This window comes from Camellia sinensis, unplaced genomic scaffold, assembly GCF_055761805.1.
Source record: "Camellia sinensis isolate YWXY unplaced genomic scaffold, ASM5576180v1 Unanchor1, whole genome shotgun sequence".
NCBI lineage: Eukaryota > Viridiplantae > Streptophyta > Magnoliopsida > Ericales > Theaceae > Camellia > Camellia sinensis.
Genome location: NW_028128987.1, coordinates 26,888,423 through 26,915,109, shown reverse-complemented (window position 1 = coordinate 26,915,109; position 26,687 = coordinate 26,888,423). Strand labels below are relative to the sequence as shown.

General features: G+C 41.4%; 2 protein-coding genes across 3 annotated transcripts; one reads left to right on the top strand and one right to left on the bottom strand.

The window, feature by feature from the left end:
• The first annotated feature begins 289 nt into the window (after positions 1-289).
• Positions 290-23,438, top strand: LOC145814041 (uncharacterized). Of its 2 annotated transcripts, none has more exons than XR_014357494.1 (2): positions 290-1,326; positions 23,184-23,438. XR_014357494.1 is itself a non-coding variant. In XM_082910560.1 (2 exons), exon 1 carries the CDS (start codon positions 18,666-18,668, stop codon positions 19,581-19,583), a length of 918 nt encoding a protein of 305 aa, XP_082766686.1. In that variant the 5' UTR covers positions 18,055-18,665; the 3' UTR covers positions 19,584-21,059; positions 23,184-23,438. The 2 variants fall into 2 exon arrangements, 1 of the variants encoding a protein (XP_082766686.1); XM_082910560.1 differs by lacking the exon at positions 290-1,326 and adding an exon at positions 18,055-21,059.
• Positions 10,808-13,745, bottom strand: LOC114299384 (uncharacterized). The gene is made up of 2 exons (XM_028244108.2): positions 11,765-13,745; positions 10,808-11,659 (listed from the first exon to the last, which is right to left on the bottom strand). Exons 1-2 carry the CDS (start codon positions 13,646-13,648, stop codon positions 10,808-10,810), a joined length of 2,736 nt encoding a protein of 911 aa, XP_028099909.2. The 5' UTR covers positions 13,649-13,745.
• Positions 23,439-26,687: the final 3,249 nt, after the last annotated feature.

The following is a 26,687-nucleotide window of genomic DNA, read 5'->3' as shown; positions in this document are numbered from 1 at the left end:
GTCTTATGAAGTTATAGTTGCCGGAAAAACTTTTACTCAATCGAATTATTGGTCACCATTATCGTCAGAATATCACCGCCGAATGGTGTAGGTTTTGATGGTAGCACTTGGAGAAGATGAATGAATTGTGATGGAGGTGGGTGCTCTTATAAATTATATCTCATTATTTAGTGGGTATAAAAGCTTAATTATGAGATGGTGTGTTCCAAAATTATTAATATTCTTTTCATTAATTTCATTTAAAGTTATTATTGTAATAAAAAAAAGTCAAAAAATGAATGGTCCAAAATAACAAATGGGTCTAATAACAACACTTTTTTCAAATATGAAGTTTTGCTCAATACACATCATTCATTGTCAAAAACACCTCTAACTCCTTCAAACCTTCAAACCTAACCTTACCCTACCACTCGCCAGCACTACCACCGCCATAAACCAGTATGAACTCTGGCTACCATTATTAACCTCTCATCTCACATTCACTGCTACCACCATCTTTGATGACCCCCATTAACCCTTCTCCACCATTCTCTTTACACTTTTGTCCCTACCCAATCATCTCTAATACGCTCTCCGTAATCCTTATCGTTCGCAACTTCCTCACGTACAGCACACTAACCTTCTCCACACTCCAACGACTACGATATAGAAAGATTTACATAGAGAGAGATCATGTGACTAGGGTTTTGAAATAAATTGAGATTAACGGTGACTAAGGTTTTAAAGAGAGAAATCGTGGTGGCTAGGGTATCATAGAGAGAGAGAGAGGGGTTGTAACTATGATTTTGACATAATAAAGGGTTGGTTGTTACGAAGGTACTGAAGAGAGGCTGCGAACAGAATGAAGGGTTGGTTGTTACGAAGGTGCTAAAGAGAGGCTGCAAACTGAGTTTACAATAGTAAGAAGCTCGTGGCAATGGTCGAAAGCTTATTTGTTTTTTTTAAGTAGTCAATCATTTTAGCTTAAAAGTTAAAAATCACTAAAAACCTATACACAGAGGAAATCATGTGGTCTGTGGCAGAAGAGAAGTAAAATGACATTTTTACCCCTTATTTATGTCAAAACTTGCAACTGATGGACTGATATCACAGACTCTGAACTGAAACCTGGTTACATCAAACAAGATGAATAAAGAGAGGTCTGGACTTAGTTCTCGTTCTAGGCAACACCACCACACTAGCTTTGAAAGGAATAACAAGCAACCGACGAAAATAGTCGGTGAAGGATAACAAAAATGTACTCGGTCCTCCGACGAACGCCCCCACCGCAGCTATGCACTTCTTCACTCCGATGTACCCACACGTTTTTCGATCGACAATTTCCAGGTTCTGTTTCAATTTTTTTTTAAAATCTTTCTGAAATTAAAAAAATAGACTGGTTGAAAGGTCATTTGGTGACTACTGGTGAGGCTGCAAACATGGTAAATCGAGTGCATTCCCAGATACGTGGGTTACAAAAATGTTACCCACTATCTTTGTGTTTTGGGCATTAATTTGATTTCATAATTTTTTTTTCTCTTGAATCTGCACTTGCAGCTTGTTTGTTGTGTTACAAATGTGATTTTTTATGATATGGTGAAGTCATATATATTTTAGTTATTTGAAATGGCAGATCTAGGGTTCATTTTGGGGTGATTTAGGTGATAAAAGGATTATATATTTTAAATGCAATACTTTGATACAAATCTGTGATTGTGGAATAGAAAAAAAAATTTCTCATTTATAGTTTTTTGGCATCAATTTTGCCTTGATTTTCTACCTGACAAATTTGTGTTCATTTCCCCACTGTTCCATTTTCGATGACTTTAATTTTTTTATTTTCATAAACTACTGTCGAAGGTTGTGCAAGTTTTGAAGGGCACAGGACTCTTAATCCAATATAACCTCTCCTATTCCATTGAAATGGACATAAAATTGGACAAAAAAATTATTGTGATTTCTTTTGGGGCTGTCACTATATCATTTAGTTGTATTGTTTTAATTTTGTAACTCCAAAATCTTTTGTTATACAGTCCATAGTACACACAAAGTTTGGTGCACCTTTTTGGCTAAATTTTTTGGTTGTTTCTGTTCTTACCCTGTTTTCACTACATCAAATTTTCTGTTTATGTTCATACAGTCCATAGTAATATATAAACTATTGTCGAAGGTTTTGCAAATTTGTCACTACTTGTTTAGGTTGTTGTTTAATTTTTTGGTGTTGTTTTTGGCATGAAATTCTTTAATGTTTTTGAAAAGGATCTCCACTTATTGGTTACCATCTCTTGTCTTTTGACAATGGTTGTTTGACAAAATGGCTATAGGCTGGGATTTACATGTTCTGTAGGAGGGGTCTTTTTTTTCTTTTGATACCTTGTTTTGTATAAGGATCTTTGTGGGTACTTGTATCAAGCTCAATATGTGGTAAGCCCTACAGGTGCCACATCACCAAAACCCCACCCACGTGGCAGACCAATAAGGCACCACGTCGGGCATGTCGTATGTTTACTACATGGCGAGCCCTACGGGCGTCATGTGCCAAGGCAGCCAAGACTATATGCTTAGCCTAAGCGGGAGCATACATATATGCCCAAATATATCTAGATATGAAGAGCCCTGCAACAGGAAGCACCATGGCCCCAGGGCCCATGGTCCTTCATACCTCGCTCCAAGGCCAAACAACAATACAATCAGCTCCTGGCTCACTTGGACTTGGATTGATAAACAATGACTCTCCTAAACATTGAATAGGCCTGCGTCCCAACCTCCTACTTGGTCGCTTGGAGGCGAGCCCCTGGCTCTCTTAAACACTAAGGTGGGCCCCGGCCCATTTATCTACTTGGATGCCTAGGTTGGGAGCAGGACCCAGGTACTACTGCTCGGGATCATCAGAGGATACTGGACTGGCGGCTGATGTCATGGGATCGTCGAGATGTTTGTCTTCTTGCTAAGACAACTCCATCTCGACCAGGCTTGGAGAAGAGGCAACAATGACCTTACGTTCATGTCATCCGATGCATATACGAAACGTTACTTTCTGCCTGCCATGAAACGTTGCTCTCCGCCTGCCGTCAAGCCACAGACGGCAGAAGGGCTTATATCACTTCTGGCAGAGTTGAGGAGAACGAGCCACCTGTCCAACAGTTTGCTTGGGCTCCAATACTCCTGCGGCCTATATAACGTATCGTATATGCAGCGAGACACAACAACAACAATACAACCAAGTCTCATGCTTAACACCCTATCATACTTTACATTAGTATTCAAAGGTCTATCACTGCCAACCTCTCCCTCTCCAAGCTTGCCTTGACCTCCTCCTCTCCACCTCCGGTGATCTCAGGCCATTGAAGTGCCCGCCATCTTCCCGGACTACCTCTAACCACACCTCTCACCCACATTATACTCTGCTGGGGAAGAGTGGTGCTCGCTTCACATGGCGCCCAAAAAGAACACTGGAACTGGAATAGCGACATCCCAAAGTGGCGGTAGGGAGACCCCGGCAGAGACCTCAGAACACAATTCTGGCGGCTCTCCAGAAGAACAATCCTCCCAACCGGTCATAGCGGACCAACTACGTGCGTTGACTGAGAGCGTCACTTCTCTTCAACAGAACCAACAACTCTTAATGGACGCCCTACTAGCCTTACAAAGGGCACCTACAGTTCCATCGTCATCTAACCCTCTTTCAGCATCACAAAATGGTGCTCCGCCATTAGCCCAGAATGGCTCGGAGGCCAACCTCGCTACTTCTCTTCAACAGAACCAACAACTCTTAATGGACGCCCTACTAGCCTTACAAAGGGCACCTACAGTTCCATCGTCGTCCAACCCTCTTTCAGCATCACAAAATGGTGCTCCGCCATTAGCCCAGAATGGCTCGGAGGCCAACCTCACTACTTCTCTTTAATAGAACCAAAAACTCTTAATGGACGCCCTACTAGCCTTACAAAGGGCACCTGCAGTTCCATCGTTGTCCAACCCTCTTTCAGCATCACAAAATGGTGCTCCGCCATTAGCCCAGAATGGCTCGGAGGCCAACCTCGCTACGCAAAACAACTTGCAAACCCAAACGGGACGACAAACGGTCACCCCGCTCCCTCCGTCAGCTCCCAGCCAAATACCCCCACCACAAGTTGGATCCGTTAGCGGAGCTCCCGCCGCGGTGACTTCCACTAGCTCTCTTGCTCTCCTGGTGGATCAGAACCCTTCCCAGCCATTAACATTGGAAGTAGTAAAAGAACACATACACAGTCTACTTCAGACAAACAAAGGCCACATCCCTGCCTCCCCAGAATTGGACCTTCGTCCCCCTTACCCTATTCATATCGCGAGTCTTCCATATCCGGCGGGATATACAGTACCCAAGTTTGTTCGCTTCGACGGACGAAAAGGGAACGCCAGGGAGCATGTTTCACGCTTTCTTGACGCCCTTGGAGCTCACCGAGAGGACCGAAACCTCCGCATGAGGGAATTCTCCAAATCCCTCACAGATCGAGCATTCTCGTGGTATGCTAACCTTGCTGCTGGCTCTATTTCTTCATGGGAAGACTTGATAAAAAAGTTTTATATCAAGTTCTTCTACGTTGAAGAAAGGTTAACCACCCTTCATCTTATGAGGGAAACACAGCGACTTGGGGAGGACATCCTCGGTTACGTCCGCCGTTTCAGGGAAAAAGCAGTAGACATTCAAGACCCGATGGAAGAGCACCAACTGGTGTCATTGTGCATTGAAGGAATGCTCACGACTTATAAACTCCAGCTGGTTAACCATCACTTCTCTGACTTTTCCGCTTTATGTGTTGCGGCCCGAAACATAAGTGAAACAGTAAGATCAGGGGCACAAATGACAGCACCACAACCCCACTCATGGCGACCAACAGCACCTCAACCTTCCCCATGGAGGCCTAACCGACGCAACCACGCTGTGTATGCAGCCAAGGGCTCCTCTTGGGGAAGAGAAGACCCGCAAGCAAAAAAAAGAAAGCTCGATCAAATTCCCCCGCCATTACCTATCTCAGTGAATGAGGCACAGGCACTCCTCAATGCCTGGGTAGAAGATGGAAAAGTTCACCTCCCCGAGCCAAGGCAACCTGTTAACAAAAAGGATCAAGCGCGGGCAGACTATTGCATATACCATCGTCCCGTTAAACATCCTACTACGGAATGTTGGGCACTCAGATCGCTAGTTCGAAAAATGATGTCTGAAGACGCTTTGGAGCTACCTCGCCAAACAGAAGATGTCTTGAAAGATCCTCTCCCGCGCCATAAGGATAATGGCAAGACGGTCATGATGCTTTCACATTATGACTAGACGGAAGAGCCAATGGTGTGCGAGCTCTCCGAACTCCCAGCTCCCACTTGTCTGGACTTTGAAACTAGACGCGTGATAGCGCTTAAGAAATCGACAAAGTTCAAGTGGTTCTTCGACCAATTCGGCCTGTCTGAAGCAACACGCTTTGAAGCCACCAAGGCCTTTTTGAGACTTGCAGAGCAGAATGGTGAAACGTGCATGAGTGTAAGCGGATCAGTAAGGAAAGTATTTCGGGATAACTCCTTGGCAATAACCTTTACCGAGGCCGACAAACAAGTACCATTTCCACATAACCGCCCCCTCTACGTCCCAGTATTCATCAATGAGATGGAGTTTCAAAGAGGATTCATGGATGGAGGAGCTTCACTCAATGTGATGCCTTATTCTACTTTCCAGGAAGCTGGGATCCCACAAAAGCACTTAGTTAGACAACCCATCTCCATCACCGGTTTTGGAAGTCAAAAAATTAAAACCATAGGTCATGTCCAGTTAGACTTAGCAGTCGGACCAATTCGCTCTACTACTAAGTTCCACGTTATAGAAGCAGAGACGACCTATCAGGCTCTCCTAGGGAGAACTTGGCTTCACAGATATGCTGCGATCCCATCCACTTACCATCAATGTGTCAAAGCAATCTACAACAATGAGGTAGTAGCCATAGCTGGCTCTCAAAAGCCTTTTCGAGTAGGTGAAGCTCACATGGCAGATGCAGTATTTTACAATCATGTCAATGAAGATGAACCTCCTCTGCCACTTCGAGGAACTCCTATACCTGACTGGGATGACCTCTCTGAAGAAGGTTCATCACCACCTCGTAGAAAGACATTCACCAAATCAGAGCCCTCAAGAAAGCTCCCTAAAGTCACCAGGTTTCAAACAAAAGATGGCAGAATGGTATACCGTTTATGACGGTGCGAGGGGTTGGCAAATGTTACCAATGCCGACCCCCAGCTAGACGACGTAGCAATTGTCCATCGTGAACTAAGTGGAGAAGATCACTGTTGCTACACCTTGTCTGCGCTGGCCCAACGCCTGCCAATGACAAAGAATAAAAAAAGTAGAGACAAGAAGAGCAGAAGAAGAAAAAAAGCTGTGGCTTTTCCAGCAACAGATAAACACTCCGACAAATCCTATTGTCCTGCGGTAACTCATTTGGATGGAGCCGAAGGCTCAAAAGTTAAACCCCTCAAGGCAGCCATTTCATCTCCTAACCAAGTCCCCGCCAAGCAAGATGGATTGCAAGAAGTCCGACCTGCTCCGGAGTGTTTACAGGATGGTCCTAGGCCCCAAAAACAAGAATTGGAAGAAATCAACATAGCCTCTGAAGGAGAACCCAGGCGTCCTATCTTCATTTGCAAGGATCTCCCAGCAAAACAAAGGGGGCCCCTTATCGAGTTGATTAGAAAATATTCGGACATTTTTGCATGGACATATGAAGAAATGCCAGGATTAGACAAAGATGTTACCATGCACCGTCTGAACGTCATCCCCCTGGCTCGCCCAGTCAAGCAAGGAGTAAGATTTTATAAGCCCGAGGTGGAGCTCAACATCAAGGACGAAGTAGTGAAACTGCTTGGAGCAGGGTTTATTAAACCTATTCAACATCCCACCTGGCTTTCTAGTATCGTCCCAGTTATCAAAAAGAATGGTCAAATTCGAGTGTGCATCAATTTCAGAGATCTAAACAAATCTTGCCCCAAAGATGAGTTCCCACTCCCAAACATAGATACCTTGATTGATTCAGCGGCAGGGCACCATATGTTCTCATTCATGGATGGCTTCAGTGGCTATAACAAGATCAAGATGGCCCCAGAGGATGCCCCAAAGACGGCGTTTCGCACTCCTATAGGTAACTTCTTCTATACTGTAATGCCTTTTGGATTAAAAAACGAGGGAGCAACATACCAGAGAGCTATGATAGCCATTTTTCACGATATGTTGCACAAGTCCTTGGAATGTTACATTGATGATTTGGTAGTAAAATCCAAAGAGGAGACTAGTCACCTCAAAGACCTCCAAAGAGTCTTTGAACGTTGTAAGAAATACAGACTCAGAATGAACCCGCTTAAATGCGCATTCGGAGTCACTGCCGGCAAGTTCCTTGGCTGCATCGTTCATCGCCATGGGATAGACCCCGACCCAGCAAAGGTCACCACCATCCAAAATATGCCACGACCAACCAATCTAGATGAGTTGAGAACCTTCCTCGGACGGGCATCTTACTTGAGACGGTTTATCCCAACTATGGCCGAAATAACACAACCCTTCAATTCTTTACTAAAGAAGGATGTCAGGTTCACTTGGAATGAGGAACACCAACAAGCATTCGAAGGAGTGAAGTCAGCTTTAACATCCCCTCTCTCCATGACTCCTCCTCAGCCGGCAAGGCCCTTACTCCTCTACATCAATTCCACGCCGAAATCAGTCGGAGCTCTGCTCGCCCAGGAAATTGACGGATTTGAACGTCCCGTGTACTACATAAGCAGAGTCATCCAAGGGGCTGAGATCCGATATTCCCCCGTTGAACGGCACTGCCTCGCCCTAGTGTTTGCCGCCAAAAAGCTCCACCATTACCTTCTTTCTTACCCCATCCATCTCATGACCAGAAGCGATCCTATCCGATTTCTCCTCACTAGACCAGCGCTCTCTGGCAGGCCAGCCCGTTGGCTCCTATCTTTAGCGGAATATGACATCACTTGCAAAGCTCCCAAGGCCATCAAAATTCAAGCGCTCGCTGACCTCTTGGCTCACTTTCCCAGTGGAAAACATGAACCGCCCTCGGATGAATTGCCAGGAGATGAGTTCCAAGCGGCTGAAGTAAACACCGAAGGAGAATGGAGTTTGAGTTTCGATGGATCGTCCACCTCTAAAGGGGGAGGAGCTGGAATAGTCCTTGTTTCCCCAAATCAAACTGAAGTCAATTTGTCATATAAAATGGATTTTAAATGCTCTAACAACGAGGCGGAATACGAAGCCCTGATATTGGGGCTTATGGCAGCACTCCACCTAGGAGTAAGTCTCCTATGTATCAAAGACGACTCTAATCTGGTGGTCAAGCAGACCAATGGAGACTATGCTATCAAAGAGCCCCCTTTGGCTTCATACAGAACCATCGTCCAAAGGTTGACAGACAAATTCGACACGGTAAGGATAGAACACGCTCCTCGCTCCAATAATCGACACCCGGATGCCCTCGCCACCTTGGCCTCTAAGGTGGAATTCTCGGAAGAATCAACCAAGATAGAAGTCCTGAAGCGCTCCGTGCCATGTTCAGTAACAACTATCTTCCCTGAAAAAGAACCCGCCGATTGGAGAGCCCCAATCATCGATGAGCTCTGTGCCCCCTCAGGTAAACTACCTTTGAGTGAGACCAAACACTTCACAATTTATCAAGGAGTCCTCTACTATAGAGGGCCTGGTGGTTTATTGGCACGATGCATTGACCTTATCGAAGCCAAGTCCAAATTAGAAGGGGTGCACAACCGCTCATGCGGGACAGAAGATGTAAGCCTCTACAGGAGGCTACAACGACAAGGATATTATTGGCCTACTATGGCCAAGGAAGCGAATGACCTTCAAGGGAAGTGCACCAAATGTCAAGAATTCCCTCCAAAGGTTGAATGCAACTTCACAGAAATCACCTCCGACTGGCGTCAGGTATACATAGATTACCTCAAAGAAGAATCATTGCCACCAGAACGCTCTGCAGCCGCAACAATCAAGAAGCGAGCTCCGAAATTCTCTTTGCAAGGAGAGCAACTTTTCAGGCATGGCTTCGATGGAAAGCCATTACGTTGCTTGTCAGGAGCTAAAATCCATAAAGTTTTGGAACTTACTCATGGATCAGAGCACCAAGGCAGAGCGAAACTATTTCAACATCTTCTACATTTAGGGTATTATTGGCCTACCATGGAGGCAGATGCCAAAATGTATGCCAAACGCTGCAAGCCTTGCCAACTCCATGGAAACCTCATTCATGCACCCGCCACTGATTTACATAATTCGAGCCCACCATGGCCTTTCCACACGTGGGCTATGGACCTCATTGGCCCCATCTCTCCGCCATCAAAGGGACACATATGGATTGTAACGGCTACAGAGACCTATACTAAATGGGTAGAAGCCATCCCTCTAAAAAAGGCAACAGGAGCTGCTGTCTCCAACTTCATCCGAGAATTCATCATATGTCGTTTCGGCATACCTAGAGTAATTCTTTCAGACAATGGGACCCCTTTTGTTAACTGCCAAGTCGGACAACTCCTTGTCTCCTATGACATCACGCACCATAAATCAACTCCTTATTATCCCCAAGGGAATGGGCAAGCAGAAGCGACCAACAAAACACTCCTTAGAATCCTTTCACGGACTCTCAAGGATTATCAAAGGGATTGGGCGCACGTACTCCCAATGGCGCTCTGGGCTTACAGAACATCCAAAAGACGCCCGACTCAAATGACCCCATTCTCATTGGTATACGGTACGGAAGTAGTTCTTCCAGTGGAAATTGCCATACCCTCAGCTCGCATGGCCCTCCGAAGTGAAGTTACTCCCGACTCCAGATCCTATGAATTGGAGATCCTTGATGAAAGAAGGGACAAGGCCCTGGCTAACCTCAAAGTTTACCAAAGTCGCATAGCTCGAGCCTATGATACCTTGGTGCGCCCCAGCCAATTCCAAGAAGGTGACTTGGTACTTCGTGCTGCACCTCATGTCATGAGAGGAACCTCTACCCACAAGTTCACTCCTAAGTGGCAAGGACCTTACGTAGTAAGAGAAGCCAACGAGAATGGTTATTATAGAATTTCTGAACCAAACTCGCAAGCTCTCTTGAGCCCTATCAATGCCAAATGGCTAAAGGCCTATTTCCCTTAGGATAAGAGTGAAGAATCACCCCTGAGAAATTTACTCTTATTGATGTAATGGCAATGTAAAACATCAGCTCATGCTTATGTTAAATAAACAATCATTTGCTATCTCCATTCTTATTACGTTTTGTGTAACTATTAATAAATCATCAATCAAAAAAAAAAAAAAAAGAAGAAGATTGAGAGAGAAAACAAAAATATATACAGTACTTGGGGTTTTAGCTCAACCAGTACAAGAAATTCCTTAACTTGTCTAACTTGGACCTATCTGGCTATCTAAGTCAAAAGCCTCATCTTCCACACTAATAAGCTGAGCCTCTACCACGGCTCTCCTCTCTCTCAAACTGGACATCGCCAAGTCCACATCCGCCAATGCCTTGGTCGCCCGCTCTAACTCCACCACAGCCTTCTCCCTGGAAGACGCCGATTCCATCAAAGCCCTGTCCATTTCCGCTAGCTCAAACTTGAGATGGCGATTCTTTACCTGCACTTCCATACGAGACAAACTCTCTCTCAGCCAGCTCACCTCAAACTCATGCCGCTGAAACTCAGCCACAGCAGTCTGAAATGACTGAAACGTATCAATAGAAGTCTCCGGAGTAAGACCATGAAACCCGCTGAGCATATCACAGAACGCCTCTAACAAATAGCGTCATAAGAACATAGCCTCCAAACGCATGAAAGTGCTGGGTCTATGATCAAAAATAAAGCTCAGTCTAGGCAAACATTTATCTCGCACGCCAGCAAACAGTACTTTGGAATCGAGGGCTTGCTCCTTGCCATCAGCCCCTGCCAAGGATACGCAACCACCATCAAGACGGGTCACGGTAAACTCGCCATCCAAGAAAGGTAAACTCGCCTGACCGTCGAGAGCAATAGTATCATCATGGACATAACTACCACTCTTACCAAGTGGCAGGCTAGTAGTAACTCCCAACGAAGCAGGCAAAGTACCAAGCTGAACATCCACCAAATGAAGGCTAGTCTGAGCACCAACTGAAGCCACAACTGAAGGCACACTAAGATGAGCATCGACCGATGAAAAACCACTACTCCCACCAAATAAAGATATGGTAGGGACTCCACCAGGAGGCAGGCGAGACTGAACATCAGACAAAGGCAACTGACCAGTCGGGTCATCAACATCGGACTCCCCAAGCCTAACTGACTGTGCCACCGGATGTCCTAACTGCAATAGAGGAGGTGCAAAAGTCACTCTACTTTCACCACATGGCGCAACAACCTCAGATCTCATCCTATCAAGAGGAACATCTGCCCGCTCGAATGTAACTTTAACAACATCATCATCTCTCGTATTCAAATTGGCCTCTGAGCTATCCCCATCGTCACCTTCACTTTCGGAATCACTAAAACCTTTAGCATTACTATGTTTCCGCAACTGCCGATGCGGAAGCAAATCATCAGCAGAGTTCTCTTCCTCAGAAGGCATGCCCGCCACCCTAAGTGCCACAGAAACATCATGATGGGTAGCTGACCTTTGTACCTGAAGAAACGAAGCGCCCAACTTAGAAGCACATAAAGGAAACACAACAAGAAAGGAAGTCACTTAAATAAAAAAATAAAAAATAAAAAAAGAGAAGAAGCTAACCTTCATTCTCTGGGAAGGCTCCTTCTTAGGCTGGCTCGGGCGTCGTTTGGATATACCAACTTCCCCTAGAAAACCATCTGTACCAACGACCCTTGCCTGAGTCAACACATCAGAGAGTAACTCTAAACGTGCAAATCGAGACAACTCGCCCCTAGCCAATTCATTCCGGCCTTTCACGCGCAGTTGACACAGTTCGTTATCCGATGGAATGCATATAAACTCTAAGTCCCCAATATCACCCCCGAGAAACTCTTGAAAGGCGGCAAAAGTCTCCCTCCAATAATGTCGCCAACTAACTGTTACCCCACCTACACGATCAGCCCTCGTCCGAATAAACTTGCTATACTTCTGGAGTCTCGGAAGATGAGTATGACAGAAAAACTGCTCAAAAGTATCAGACACAGGAAGGACTACGCTAGGACTAGGGACCCCCTGATCAAATCCAAATTGGCGAGCCACTCTCGCCGGATTATAGGATGTAGAGCCATAAGCTCCTCCTATAAAATAAGGCAAGGAACATGACAAGAAGCTACAAGCCGTCATTGTCTCGGCATTACTCAGTCGACCATCAAAAGCCACCTCAGAATCTCTTGAGTCATACATCCGAAACGGAACCACCCCGACCACAGGAGGAACGTACGGTCGAGCTATAAACTCACTCTCATCATCAAAAATATCCATCAGCGGTCCCCGAATGCGTGTCCCGTACCACCTTGTAGCTCGGCGCTCTCGCCCCTCTCCAGGCTCAAAATCCGTCGGCCTAGGAGCAAGCCTGGGAAACCGTTCATACAAGAACATCTGCAAGAAGGAAGTCGATACAAAACTAATAACATCATACCGACCCTTCGACTTCTCTGCTCCAGCCTGATACATATCAAGCCGTCTGTATAGAGTCCCCAAAAACAGTGGCCCAAGTGCAACCGAAAGACCACTCGCAAGATAAGCAGCAATATCAAACACAGACAGGTCTACTCCATCCTTAGGTGCTCCCTCCAAGATATACCGACTCAACCAATATGCAAGGAAAGCAGCAAGGTAGGTGGAACTATGCTTATACTTTTCATATCCAGGCCCATCTACCCCATTTTCTTCTATTTCGGTTCCTTCTGCCGGAGATGGATTCAAATCTCGATACCAATATCGCAGCCATCCCCCAAAGGTATTCTTACAATGCTCCCGACGCTGCGGCCCAAGATACACCCCTCCTTTATCGTAGCCGCTCAATAAGAATCCTGCCTCTGAAATTGAGGCTTTCAAAATCGATACAATCTTTAGATGACTTGGAACGGATGTATTAGCAAGCGGATCTGCAACACCAAGTATAGGCAAACCAGTCAATACGCAGACATCCTCCAATGTAGGTGTCAATTCCCCCCACCGAGTGACAAAGGTGTGAGAACTAGAACTCCAACGCGAAAAAGCCACGCTCAACCATGATGGCTCCCTTCTCACATTCAACCCCACACTTGCCACTATAGCACCATACACACCTGCATTCTTTAAAACCTCTTTAGAAGAAGGATTAGTCAGCACTTCCTCAGCCCAAGTATCGAAACCCCCACCATTCTTGGTAAAAGCATAGCTGTCATGAGCGGGGAATGCATATGGGTAGAGGCCGCGCTCTATGTGTAACCACATAATAGATTCTGGAGCTATCATCCCCTCTGCTCCTTCTTCTGCCTCGGGTACCCCCAACAAAACTTGAGATTGATTAACAGTCCTTTTATCCTCTAATTGTTGCCAGAATCTGTCCCCGACTCCAAAATAAGGAGCACGAAACCAGTGCTCGACAGAAGGCACCTCAGCAGCCTCTTCCCCACTTGCTTTGCTTGGCAACTTTTTGGCCACTTTCTTCGACGAACATACAACGGCTTTCCGCTTCATTCTGAGCAAACAATTCCTACCTGCATCACCCCAAATTGCAACAAGTAAGTTTTGCACTCATGAATCAAACTAAAAAAAAAAAAAAAAAAAAATAATAATAATAATAATTAATTAATTAATTAATTAACTAACTAAATAAATAAAAATAATATTTATTTATTTGCTTATTAATAAATAAAAATAACTCTTCTAATTTTTAGCTCTTCCACTTTACTTCATGTTCTCTCAAATCCCTCAAACCAGCTCTCTGATCTTATTAGCTCACATTTCATTAGCTCACCAATATGAATAGAGTTACTCTCCTTAATGGCCTCCTCAAGTCACCCAGTTCCTAGCTCCTAACAAGGGGCGGACTAGATTTCAGTTCTGCCCCCTTCCCCAACATATGAGGGATCAAAGTCGGATGCGTTCTCCTAATTCTTGGCTCACCATGTGATGCTAACTAGACTCTGAATTTTGCAACTCTAATATTTTATTAATTTTTGAGCTTCATAATTTTATAGCTCTCCTATTATGTTTAGAGCTTGTTCCCAATCTTTACGAATCTTCCTAAGTGTTAGAGTTAGAGCCATATGTGATAACTCACCAATTTCATAGCTCTCCATGTCATAGCTCACCAATTTCATGGCTCACCAATATTTTATTATTATTTCATGGCTCACCAATATTTTATTTTTAATTTCTTAACTCACCAATTTCATGGCTCACAAATATTTTATTATTATTATGTTTGGAGCTCATTCTCAATCCTTATAAATTTTTCTAAGTGTCAGAGTTTAGAGCCATATGTGATAGCTCACCAATTTCATAGCTCTCCATGTCATTAGCTCACCAATTTTATAGCTCCTCCATTATGTTTAGAGCTCATTCTCAATCCTTATAAATTTTTCTAAGTGTTAGAGTTAGGGCCACATGCGATAGCTCACCAATTTCATAGCTCTCCATGTCATAGCTCACCAATTTCATGGCTCACCAATATTTTATTATTCTTTCATGGCTCACCAATATTTTATTTTTAATTTCTTAACTCACCAATTTCATGGCTCACAAATATTTTATTATTATTATGTTTAGAGCTCATTCTCAATCTTTATAAATTTTTCTAAGTGTCAGAGTTTAGAGCCATATGTGATAGCTCACCAATTTCATAGCTCCCCATGTCATTAGCTCACCAATTTTATAGCTCCTCCATTATGTTTAGAGCTCATTCTCAATCCTTATAAATTTTTCTAAGTGTTAGAGTTAGAGCCACATGCGATAACTCACCAATTTCATAGCTCTCCATGTCATAGCTCACCAATTTCATGGCTCACCAATATTTTATTATTATTTCATGGTTAATTTCATGACTCACAAATATTTTATTATTATTATGTTTAGAGCTCATTCTCAATCCTTATAAATTTTTCTAAGTGTCAGAGTTTAGAGCCATATGTGATAGCTCACCAATTTCATATCTCTCCATGTCATTAGCTCACCAATTTTATAGCTCCTCCATTATGTTTAGAGCTCATTCTCAATCCTTATAAATTTTTCTAAGTGTTAGAGTTAGAGCCACATGCGATAGCTCTCCATGTCATAGCTCACCAATTTCATGGCTCACCAATATTTTATTATTATTTCATGGCTCACCAATATTTTATTTTTAATTTCTTAACTCACCAATTTCATGGCTCACCAATATTTTATTATTATTTCATGGCTCACCAATATTTTATTTTTAATTTCTTAACTCACCAATTTCATGGCTCACAAATATTTTATTATTATTATGTTTAGAGCTCATTCTCAATCCTTATAAATTTTTCTAAGTGTCAGAGTTTAGAGCCATATGTGATAGCTCACCAATTTTATAGCTCTCCATGTCATTAGCTCACCAATTTTATAGCTCCTCCATTATGTTTAGAGCTCATTCTCAATCCTTATAAATTTTTCTAAGTGTCAGAGTTAGAGCCACATGCGATAGCTCACCAATTTCATAGCTCTCCATGTCATAGCTCACCAATTTCATGGCTCACCAATATTTTATTATTATTTCATGGCTCACCAATATTTTATTTTTAATTTCTTAACTCACCAATTTCATGACTCACAAATATTTTATTATTATTATGTTTAGAGCTCATTCTCAATCCTTATAAATTTTTCTAAGTGTCAGAGTTTAGAGCCATGTGTGATAGCTCACCAATTTCATAGCTCTCCATGTCATTAGCTCACCAATTTTATAGCTCCTCCATTATGTTTAGAGCTCATTCTCAATCCTTATAAATTTTTCTAAGTGTTAGAGTTAGAGCCACATGCGATAGCTCACCAATTTCATAACTCTCCATATGTGATAGCTCACCATTCTTATAGATCACCATTCTTATAGATCACCAATATTTTATTATTATTTTCTTAGCTCACCAATTGCATGACTCACCAATATTTTATTAATTTTTGTTAGAGTTCTCCAATTTCATAACTCTCCACATGTGATAGCTCACCATTGTTGTAGATCACCAATATTTTATTATTATTTTCTTAGCTCACCAATTGCATGGCTCACCAATATTTTATTAATTTTTGTTAGAATTCTCCAATTTCGTAACTCTCCACATGTGATAGCTCACCATTGTTGTAGATCACCAATATTTTATTATTATTTTCTTAGCTCACCAATTGCATGGCTCACCAATATTTTATTAATTTTTGTTAGAGTTCTCCAATTTCATAACTCTCCATATGTGATAGCTCACCATTCTTATAGATCACCAATATTTTATTATTATTTTCTTAGCTCACCAATTGCATGACTCACCAATATTTTATTAATTTTTGTTAGAGTTCTCCAATTTCATAACTCTCCATGGGTTAGCTCACCGTTCTCATAGATCACTAATATTTTATTATTATTTTCTTAGCTCACCAATTGCATGACTCACCAATATTTTATTAATTTTTGTTAGAGTTCTCCAATTTTATAACTCTCCATGGGTTAGCTCACCGTTCTCATAGATCACTAATATTTTATTCTTAACTCACCAAATGTGATAGCTCACCATTCTCACGAATCACTAATATTTTATTATTATTTGCTTAGCTCATTAATTTCATGGCTCACCAATATTTTATTAATTCTTTTTAGAATTCTCCAATTTCATAACTCTCCATGTGTTAGTTCACCATTCTTATAGCTCACAAATATTTTATTATTATTTTTAGAACTCTTCATTTTTCAACTCTCCAACATTTTTCAAATTCTAAAAAATCACGGTTCTCCTAATATTTTATGGCTCACTAATAGCATAGCTCCCCACAATTCTAATATTTTATTATTCGAAATCTCAAAACTTATAACTCCTTAATATTCTAAGCGTAGAACTCCACTTTTATAACTCCCTAATATCTTATTCTAATATTTTATTTTCTATTTTCTGACTATTTCTTCAATCCATATCAAACCAATAATAATCATAATCATAAAATAATAAATAATATATATATATATATATATATATAAAGAGAAAGAAAAAGGTTCTCCAACCCTTGGCTCTTTACCAAAATAATAACAATCTTATTATTTTACAATTCTCCAAAATGCAGCCCTTCATTTTTGACATACCTCCTCATTTATTTATTCATTTATTTATTCTTACAACAGCCTACCCCCTTTTCTTTTTCTTTGTTTCATCACAAAACAGACAAAACATATATATATATATATATATATATATAGCAAATAAACAAACACATACACAGCCAATCTATGGGAGATTCGAAGCATACCTCACGGCAGATGACTTCAAATAGGTGACCCCAGATCGTGGTTGAGCTTCCAAAGCACCAAGTCCTTCTCGCTCAGCTCGCAACTATGGCTCGCGACTTCCCAATTCAGCCTTCTCTCTTCTCACCTTCTCTATCGCCGGTCAGTCACGAAGATTTTGCCTCTTCCCTCAAGAATCGACGACGGCAACTACTCTTCCAAACCCTAGCTTCGGTGAATCAAAGGGATGGAAAAATCAACCCTGTTCTGTCGCAAAATGTATCTAAGGTTAGCCCTCCAATGTCGCACCTCACAGAATTGTTGCGGCTCACGGTCGACAACCACCACAACTAGCCGGCACCTTTCTTCCCTCCTTCCTCTCTCTCACAAACCGTATCTCTTCTCCCTTCGTGATTTTGATCCACTTCTCTGATTCACAAACCCAATCGTTAACAACAAACTTTCTCTCCTCTCTCACGGCAGTCGACCCCCCCTTTTTCTTTTTCTTTCCTTTCTCTCTCTAACAACCCAGAACTCAACTTGGAATGAGAGATTATGAAGGACCTAGAACTCAAGCTGAAAAGAAAAACATAAAAACCCAGATCTTTCTAAACAGCTTTCCTAATGGTATAGGAAACCTAGTTGCAGATAACTATGTCAATAAAACATCCTTGCACACCTTGGGTAAAAGGAGAAGACGTGGGCAACAATCAGATAATACAGAATCCCTCTTTGATCCAGTTCAAAAAAAAAAAAAAAAAAAAAAAACTGGGTATGCACAATGGATAAAAGGAGAAGTGGACGAAGTAACCGGAATTTGGACAGCTCTGGTCAAATTCAAAATACAAAAATATATATATATATATATAATAATGTGTATATATACACACATATTCAGGATTGCACCTTTCCGAGGATGAATCCTTAAACCAATCGAACTCTTTGCTACAGACTATAAATACCTTAAAGCCTTCAAAAAGTCACTTTACTAATAGCTACACAAGCTATCACATTATACTATGAGCAACTCCAAAATTAGTAGGTCTACTCTAAACCTATAACTTCAATTTATGAGTTGTCTTCTTCATGTATCGCCCATTCCCAATGTAAAGCTGCAAAAGTTAGTAAATTCACCTCCTCTTTCCCAATGCAATCTCATCTTTATAAGAGAGCAAATACGGGACAGCAACAAAAAAAAAAAAAAAAAAACAGGCAAATTCATATCTACTCGCCAACATTCTCCTCTCAACTTCAACAACCCATTCTCTCTAAATGGCTTCTGGAGGAGAGAGGCACCGAGATAACACCATTTGGCGACCGGTGAACAGGGCTCCAAACCAAAGAGCTTCAAGCTCCACTCCTACTCACCGTCGTCGCCCGGTGTGTGAGTTCTTTCGAAAGATGCTCTCCATGCCTCCATGGCAATTCCAAGATCTGCTATTCGAATCCCCTTGGATCCAGCACCCAATATCTGCTCATACAGTTGTAGAGGTACCGGAAGAATTCCGGGGTAAAATAAGAGGATGGTACAAGGCACTAACCATTCCAGAACTTTACACAATACCAGTGTCCCACACTTGGTTTTTGCGAAACCAAGAAATCAACCTCACTCTCCAAGGATCCACCTGCCAGGCAAATCAGGTATTAATCCCACATTTCGAGAAGATCCGCATCAATATCCTCTCACAAAGACCGACAGAGAGAGATCTAGACCACCATATCTCCATCATGTCAGCACCATTAGAAAACCCAAATAAAAATTTGGGACTTGGGTGGGACATAGAGAACTTTGCAGATCTCAACATGGGAGAAGAGAGCGCTTCCCACAACGCTCAGTCAAACATCTCCTACAACATTCCACTTAACATTCTCTTCTTCAACACTGAGGGCGTCGCTTGCCCTAACTTTCTCCAACACTACATGCACCTACATTCTAGAGGACGCTTCCACCTCGTCATCATCACAAACACAAAAAAAAGGGGAAGCGAGGCCCAATTCATGAGCCAAATCATGGGTTACTCCAACACCAAGACCATGAACCCACCTCCCAGCGGCATGGAAAGAGTAACGGGCGGAATTTGGTGCCTATGGAATGAAGCTGAAATCTCATGTGATGTAATAGAGATCCCGTGGAATCAAGCCATCGCCCCACAAGCCCACATCTTTATCCGGCCGGCTCGCACCGAATGAAATTTAAAATGTAAACTCTCCATAAGCAATCCAAATGCCCCAATTGTATCAAAAGCCTAATTTTAGACGACTCTATCTGAATACTTGTCTGCATGAGTTAATATTTTTCAAAACGTTTTAACATAATAATGTACAAATACTCTCATTAGCTATAAGAGCATCTGTACAGGGGGGCATTATTGTGGGTACTTGTATCAAGCTCAATATGTGGTAAGCCCTACAAGTGCCACATCACCAAAACCCCACCCACGTGGCAGACCAATAAGGCACCACGTCGGGCATGTCGTATGTTTACTACATGGCGAGCCCTACGGGCTTCATGTGCCAAGGCAGCCAAGACTATATGCTTAGCCTAAGCGGGAGCATACATATAAGCCCAAATATATTTAGATATGAAGAGCCCTGCAACAGGCAGCACCATGGCCCCAGGGCCCATGGTCCTTCATACCTCGCTCCAAGGCCAAACAACAATACAATCAGCTCCCGGCTCACTTGGACTTGGATTGATAAACAATGGCTCTCCTAAACATTGAATAGGCCTGCGGCTCAACCTCCTACTTGGTCGCTTGGAGGCGAGCCCCTGGCTCTCTTAAACACTAAGGTGGGCCCCGGCCCATTTATCTACTTGGATGCCTAGGTTGGGAGCAGGACCCAGGCACTACTGCTCGGGATCATCAGAGGATACTGGACTGGCGGCTGATGTCATGGGATCGTCGAGATGTTTGTCTTCTTGCTAAGACAACTCCATCTCGACCAGGCTTGGAGAAGAGGCAACAATGACCTTACGTTCATGTCATCCGATGCATATACGAAACGTTACTTTCTGCCTGCCATGAAACGTTGCTCTCCGCCTGCCGTCAAGCCACAGACGGCAGAAGGGCTTATATCACTTCTGGCAGAGTTGAGGAGAACGAGCCACCTGTCCAACAGTTTGCTTGGGCTCCAATACTCCTGCGGCCTATATAACGTATCGTATATGCAGCGAGACACAACAACAACAATACAACCAAGTCTCATGCTTAACACCCTATCATACTTTACATTAGTATTCAAAGGTCTATCACTGCCAACCTCTCCCTCTCCAAGCTTGCCTTGACCTCCTCCTCTCCACCTCCGGTGATCTCAGGCCATTGAAGTGCCCGCCATCTTCCCGGACTACCTCTAACCACACCTCTCACCCACATTCTTCATACCCTGTTTCATGCCACATGTTCTCATATCCTTCATTTCTCTGATTATAACACATACTTGTTAACAAAAGAAATGATGTCTATAACAAAAGTGTCACATCCATTGACCTATTATTGTTGTGCTTCTCATGTCCCAAAACAAGTCACCAAAGAAACCATGGCCTCATTTATGTCAATTGCCACATCAACACAACTAGGCCCTATGTGTGCTTATGGCTACGGGCACTGTGTCGTAAAGATTTCTCGTTCTGCAAAAAACCCAGGTCATGCGTACCCTCGTGGACTGGTGAGTACAAACACCTTTAGTTTGTAATTTCCTTGTAAACCGTCATTAATATATTTTTTAACCTCAGCCATATGTCAATTGGATTGGGTGGTATGATGAATATGGACGACAGAGGCCTCCTGAGAATGGCAAAGACATTGTCGCTCGTTTGATTGATATTGAACAGACTCAGCGTGTACTTAAAGTAGTGACATGTGTTTTGTGCATCATTGTTGTTATATTGTTGTTCCGTATGTAATATATGTAACCGTGCTTACGTTATTATTCTCACTATTATGTTTTGTGGGCCAAAAAACAGTTTTATGTTATGTTGATAAACACGTAGTTATCATATGTTTCTGCATGTGTTTGTTTTTGTTTGAAATAGTGTTAATGTTCATAAATCAAGCTTTTGGCAACTGACTTACCCTGTCTACCACATTTGACACATGAATGTTTTGTTAATAATATTTGTAATGCTTGTATTGTTTGTACAAATATTTGTGCTTCATCCCATTACACGTGAACATTATAGTCACATGGCATCAAATCGATCTGCCCCTCGTACCCCTTTTGGCAAAAGGAAAGGGCAATAAGCTTATCATAAAGCTATTTGGGATGGGAAGTCCACACGGATCTTCTTAGAACTTGTACTTAAGGAAATAGAGGCAGGTAATAGGCTGCATATGGCAATCAGTTAGAATGGCTATTGGTCTTTGTCTAAGACTTTTGAGGCAGTAACTGGGAGGCTGCATGACATCAAACAACTAAAAAACAAGTACAATATTTTGAAGAAGGAATGATATGTATGGTCGAAGCTCATGGATTGCCGTAAAGGCCCAACTGGAGTTGGTTATGACCAAGTGACTGGGATATTCAATATGTCGCCCGATTGGTGGGCTAAAATGGAGAAAGTAACAATCTTAACTTCAAATTAATTAAGAAACATAGTTATGCATTTTTTTTTGTTGTCTCTCATTCCTTTAATCAATATATCGAATGGGACACCAGGCTGTATTTTTTGTTTTTCTTTAACAACGTAGGACACATAAGGTTTCCAAGTTTGTTTTTATGCACAGTTTTACAGGGGGTTGGGGTTTGAACTTCCAAATTGCATTCCAAACTATTATAACTGTCATTCATTTATTCAGTTACACTTGTTCCCAAATTTAATAGTATGTGAACACTTTTTGAATCGTACAATATGTTGATCACGACAGTGGAAAATAGAAAATCTTCATGTGCTCAATTATAGCATTAAAGAGTATTGAACAGTACAGAGGAACAATGATTTTAGGCATAGGACAGAACACTGTAATTGTATTTTTGGTTGGAAATTTTGAACCTATTATAGCAATTAGCATTTCAGTACAAATGTGTCATTTGAACTCCACCAAAACTAGTCCCATATAAATGAAAATTTGTGGTACTTCTTTTTTATTAGTCAATTATAAGAATGTTTGTGTTGTACCCATATTTTATTGTTTTGTCTTTCATAATTACAGAATTAATTTGTGCAAAGTAACTACATGTGATTTGGTTAGAAATTTTAATGTACAGTGTGCAGAAAAACACGTTTTGGTGTAATGCTATTGTTTCAAATTGTTCGGACTGTGGCTTTAAATAAAGACATAGCCCACCATAGAGCCCTTATGCAGCTCTTATAGATTATAAATTATGATAAAGAAAAATAACCCAGTAGGTCCCCTTCTAATTCAACAAAAACATAACACAAAGATGTGAGTTTAATGATGTCATGGTTTCTGTTTCTTTCCATCACTTCAAATTGATTAGAGGATCCATGAGTGAAATAATGAAATTAGTTAAGTAGTGGTCTATAGGAATGAACTGTTATGAGGCTTCAAGTGGATGAACAAAAATAGGTAGTGGGCCACAATCTTAAATTTACTTTCTTGGAAAATGAATTGCATCAGTTCTTTTCAAGTATTTTCAGCTATTTCAACCATGTTATTGCATCAGTTCAGGCAGTAGGCTTTAAGTGTATTTCATTTGTTGTTTACTTGTTATTGCATCAATTTTTTTCAAGTATTTTTCAGCTACTCCAGCCATGTCTTTTTCAGTGATTTTTCAGCTATGTCAGCCATGTGAATCTAAAAATAATATGTTCATTGTCTCCATCTTCAGATTGATAAAGAATGTTGCAAGTTCAAAACCAAAACCTTGGAGCATCAAGAGTTGATGGTTCGTATCTTCACAAGGGGCTGCGGTAACAGGTAAAAATGCATAGACGCCCGGCGAAATTCGTAACCAATTGGAGCTGGAAGGAAAGTTCAACAGTCCTGAATTTTCCATCGATAACAATGAATTGGAAGCTTCAAAAATGGCTGACATGATGAACTCCACCTACATCAATGCCTCAGGGAGTGGAAGCAAACGGAAGCATTTGCTTAGTAAATTCAAGACAAATGCATAACCAGGGTAGCAACTTTGGCAAGCAGCATGGATGACTTAGTAAATTCTATGAAGACACAAAGTAAGGAACTAACTATCAACCATGTTGTCAACATGCACAGTTACACTATTGGTGAGGCTGTTGCACGGCTTTATGCAATTCAAGGACTGGACCCCGCCGATCACTTCTTCATTTTGGCCTCATGCTTATAGAGGTTCCGAACAACTAGGAGATGGTTATAAGTATTCTCACGAACCAAAGCACTATTAGGTGGCTACAACGAAGAAAGAGGACAAAGTCAGGAGTGGGGGTCTAACTCTTGCGAGTTTGCTGTGCAACGAAGGTGTTTGCTTTTAAATCGTTACAAGCAACAACTCTAACGACCGTAACGATGTTAAACTTTCCACATCGGCTTCTTTTTACTTAAACGAAGATTATGTGTTAAAAGTTTTTTTTTTCCTTGTGCTTCGGTATTATCTTTGGTCGTGAAATTAAACAATGGGACATGGATGTGGTACAGACCAATGGACATGCAACTTTGCTCTTTTCTTTGGTTTTTTTATTTATGCGCAAGGGACATGGATGTGATGCAGACTAATGCACTGTTTGTTGACATTTTCTTGATAGACTGTATATTAAGGCCACTGTTTGTTATGGTAGTTTATGCAATGTTATATTTTACAAATTGTGGTTGCCGATTTTTTTTATATTATTATTTTAGGTTATGAACAAGTTATTCAATTATGAAATTGCATAGTATTTATGTTTATAAAATTATGATCTTTTTTTTTAAAAGAAAAAAAAACCCATTATTATTTTGTAACCTTATGTTTGTGAAAATTTTATTCACAAGCCATGTGTGTTACGATGTTGAACATTCAATTTATATTTTTTAAAATTATGTGGTAACCCATATTTGTTATGAATAAAATAAGTTGTTATAAAAATTTTATGGCATAACATCTATTCATAAAATGTTTTGTGCTAACCTTTGTTCGTATTATTACTAGGCATGAACCAGGACGATGAAGATGATGCACGCATGAATCGAATGGAAGATGATGTCGTTGCGCTTGCAGTACAATGGCAGAATCAAATGAATTGTGCTTATGTTGAAACGTATAGAATTGCCATTGACTACTACAAGGCCGACGTGCTTAAAGTTCCGTATTGCACTTCCATCTTGATGGGGAGGGCATGGATAGTGGAATTGTATAATGGTCACAATAGCCGCTTTCGATACGAATAGTGCATGCCCAAACATGTGTTCAATCGGTTATGTGCGACATTAGTAAACGACTTCTAGTTGTGTACATGACCACGGCTTGCACATCGAGAAAAGTGTTGTAATATTCATTCATGTGCTCTAAATGTCACGACCCAAACCCGCCCTTAAAAGTTTGAGCATGACCTATTCAGAAGTGGACACTTAACCTGTTGTACATAACATATGGGACCTGAACGAAAGCATTATATATTATAAAATAACATGAAATAAAAAGAAACTACATCCATTGAGCGACTACTATCATGCCAGGATCACAAAACAGTGCATCAGATGGTAAATATTTACATACACATATACAAACACCGCCCCTTGCTTGGGCGTATAACAAAAACATTGGAAACATAATATAGACAGTAAGCGTACAAGCTAAAAACTTAGCAAAACTCAATAAATAAAAAAAAGAGGCAAGCTTCATCCAAATGCCTGGACACACAGAGGTTGACAAGAGAGAGACGAGCATCAAGGGTCAAGGTTGACCTCCAGATTTACTACCTACAGAATCAGACAAAATACAGAGTGAGACAATCTCAATGAATAATAGTACTTTAATAATTCAATGATCAACTTGAATTACAATGCATATCAATGCGTATATAATGCAAAATACATGTAGTTAATCTTATCCTGTAATTGTTTCCAACACGGCCTTGGGCCCAGTTTTTAAACAAAATGGCTTTAAGCCCTTGAACAGAGTGGCATTAAGCCCTTAAACAGAGTGGCATTGAGCCCTTAAACAGAGTGGCATTAAGTCCTTAACAGAGTGGCATTAAGCCCAGTCTTGCATGTATGAACTCAAGAGGTGTCTCGCACGGACTCTAGAGGTGACTCACACTGTAGCACTTAGTTCCATACAACACTTTGTTTCATACCATAACAGATTATACCGAATGGCCATAGGCCTAACAGAGCTTACAAATTGGCCATAGGCCCAGATATCACAGAACAGCCATAGGCCTCACAGATTTCACAAAACAGCCATAGGCCCAGACGTTAACAAATCAGCTTTAAGCGTAGTTCATATATGTATGGACTCAAGAGGTGTCTCGCATGGATTCTAGAGGCGACTCGCACTGCAGCACTTAGTTCCGTACAACACTTTACTCCACACCATAAATTAATAGGTCTTAAGAACAGAACAATTCATATCACCTCATGGTATAAACAGAACGATTAAACAGAACAGAATAATTTCAGGTTCATAAGAATATAATTCCATAATAGTGTTCATAAAGTACCCCATGGTTTCTTACAAGTTGACAAAATTGTCTTATGTGTATTAGAACATTAACAATGCTCATCGACAGAAGACACATGTATCATTACAGTACGATCAGTAGGGACAGAACAATCACCTTATAACGTGGGTCACATAATAATGGTATTGATTTCCAGTTCTTTCCTCAGGTTGAGTCATTCATAGGTCAATCCGATATTTATCATAGGTCCCCAATGATCGCTAACGTGTAAAGCAACCTGTAGTTTTATTTGATCATTATTTTCGATGAACATACTAAGTAGATGTCTATGTCATAAGACGTGTGTTGCATCATACAGACTATAGAAGTCCCTAGTAGGACCTTCAGATTCTCATGTTTCCGGTAAGCGGGGTTTACATTCACAATTTCTTTCTGTCATCCAATTCCACAGAATTAACGGTACGTATGCAATTCTTATGCAGGGTCATACGTAATTTACAGATTATAGCACATTAATGATGGCCATTAATCGTAACCGGAATGCAGAGTAGTTCCAGAGTCATACCGATGTACACAGAGTCCTTCAAAACCTTTCAACGTTTACATAAGTTCATCCCGACTTTCAATTAACATAATGTTAACGCAATTACTTACGAAGAATAGAGCGTTAATAATAAGAATTATTAACGGTAAGTAAATGTACGATTATAGTACTACTATTCACTGTGTTGTGGCGGAGTAATAGTCCCTCC

Excerpts from the sequence above, each read along its gene's own strand:
- LOC114299384 (XM_028244108.2), bottom strand. The coding sequence starts at position 13,648 with ATGAAGCGGAAAGCCGTTGTATGTTCGTCGAAGAAAGTGGCCAAAAAG. Across the intron at positions 11,660-11,764 it reads AGCCTTCCCAGAGAATGAAG|GTACAAAGGTCAGCTACCCA; the intron begins GTTAGCTTCTTC and ends TCGTTTCTTCAG.
- LOC145814041 (XM_082910560.1), top strand. The coding sequence starts at position 18,666 with ATGGCTTCTGGAGGAGAGAGGCACCGAGATAACACCATTTGGCGACCG.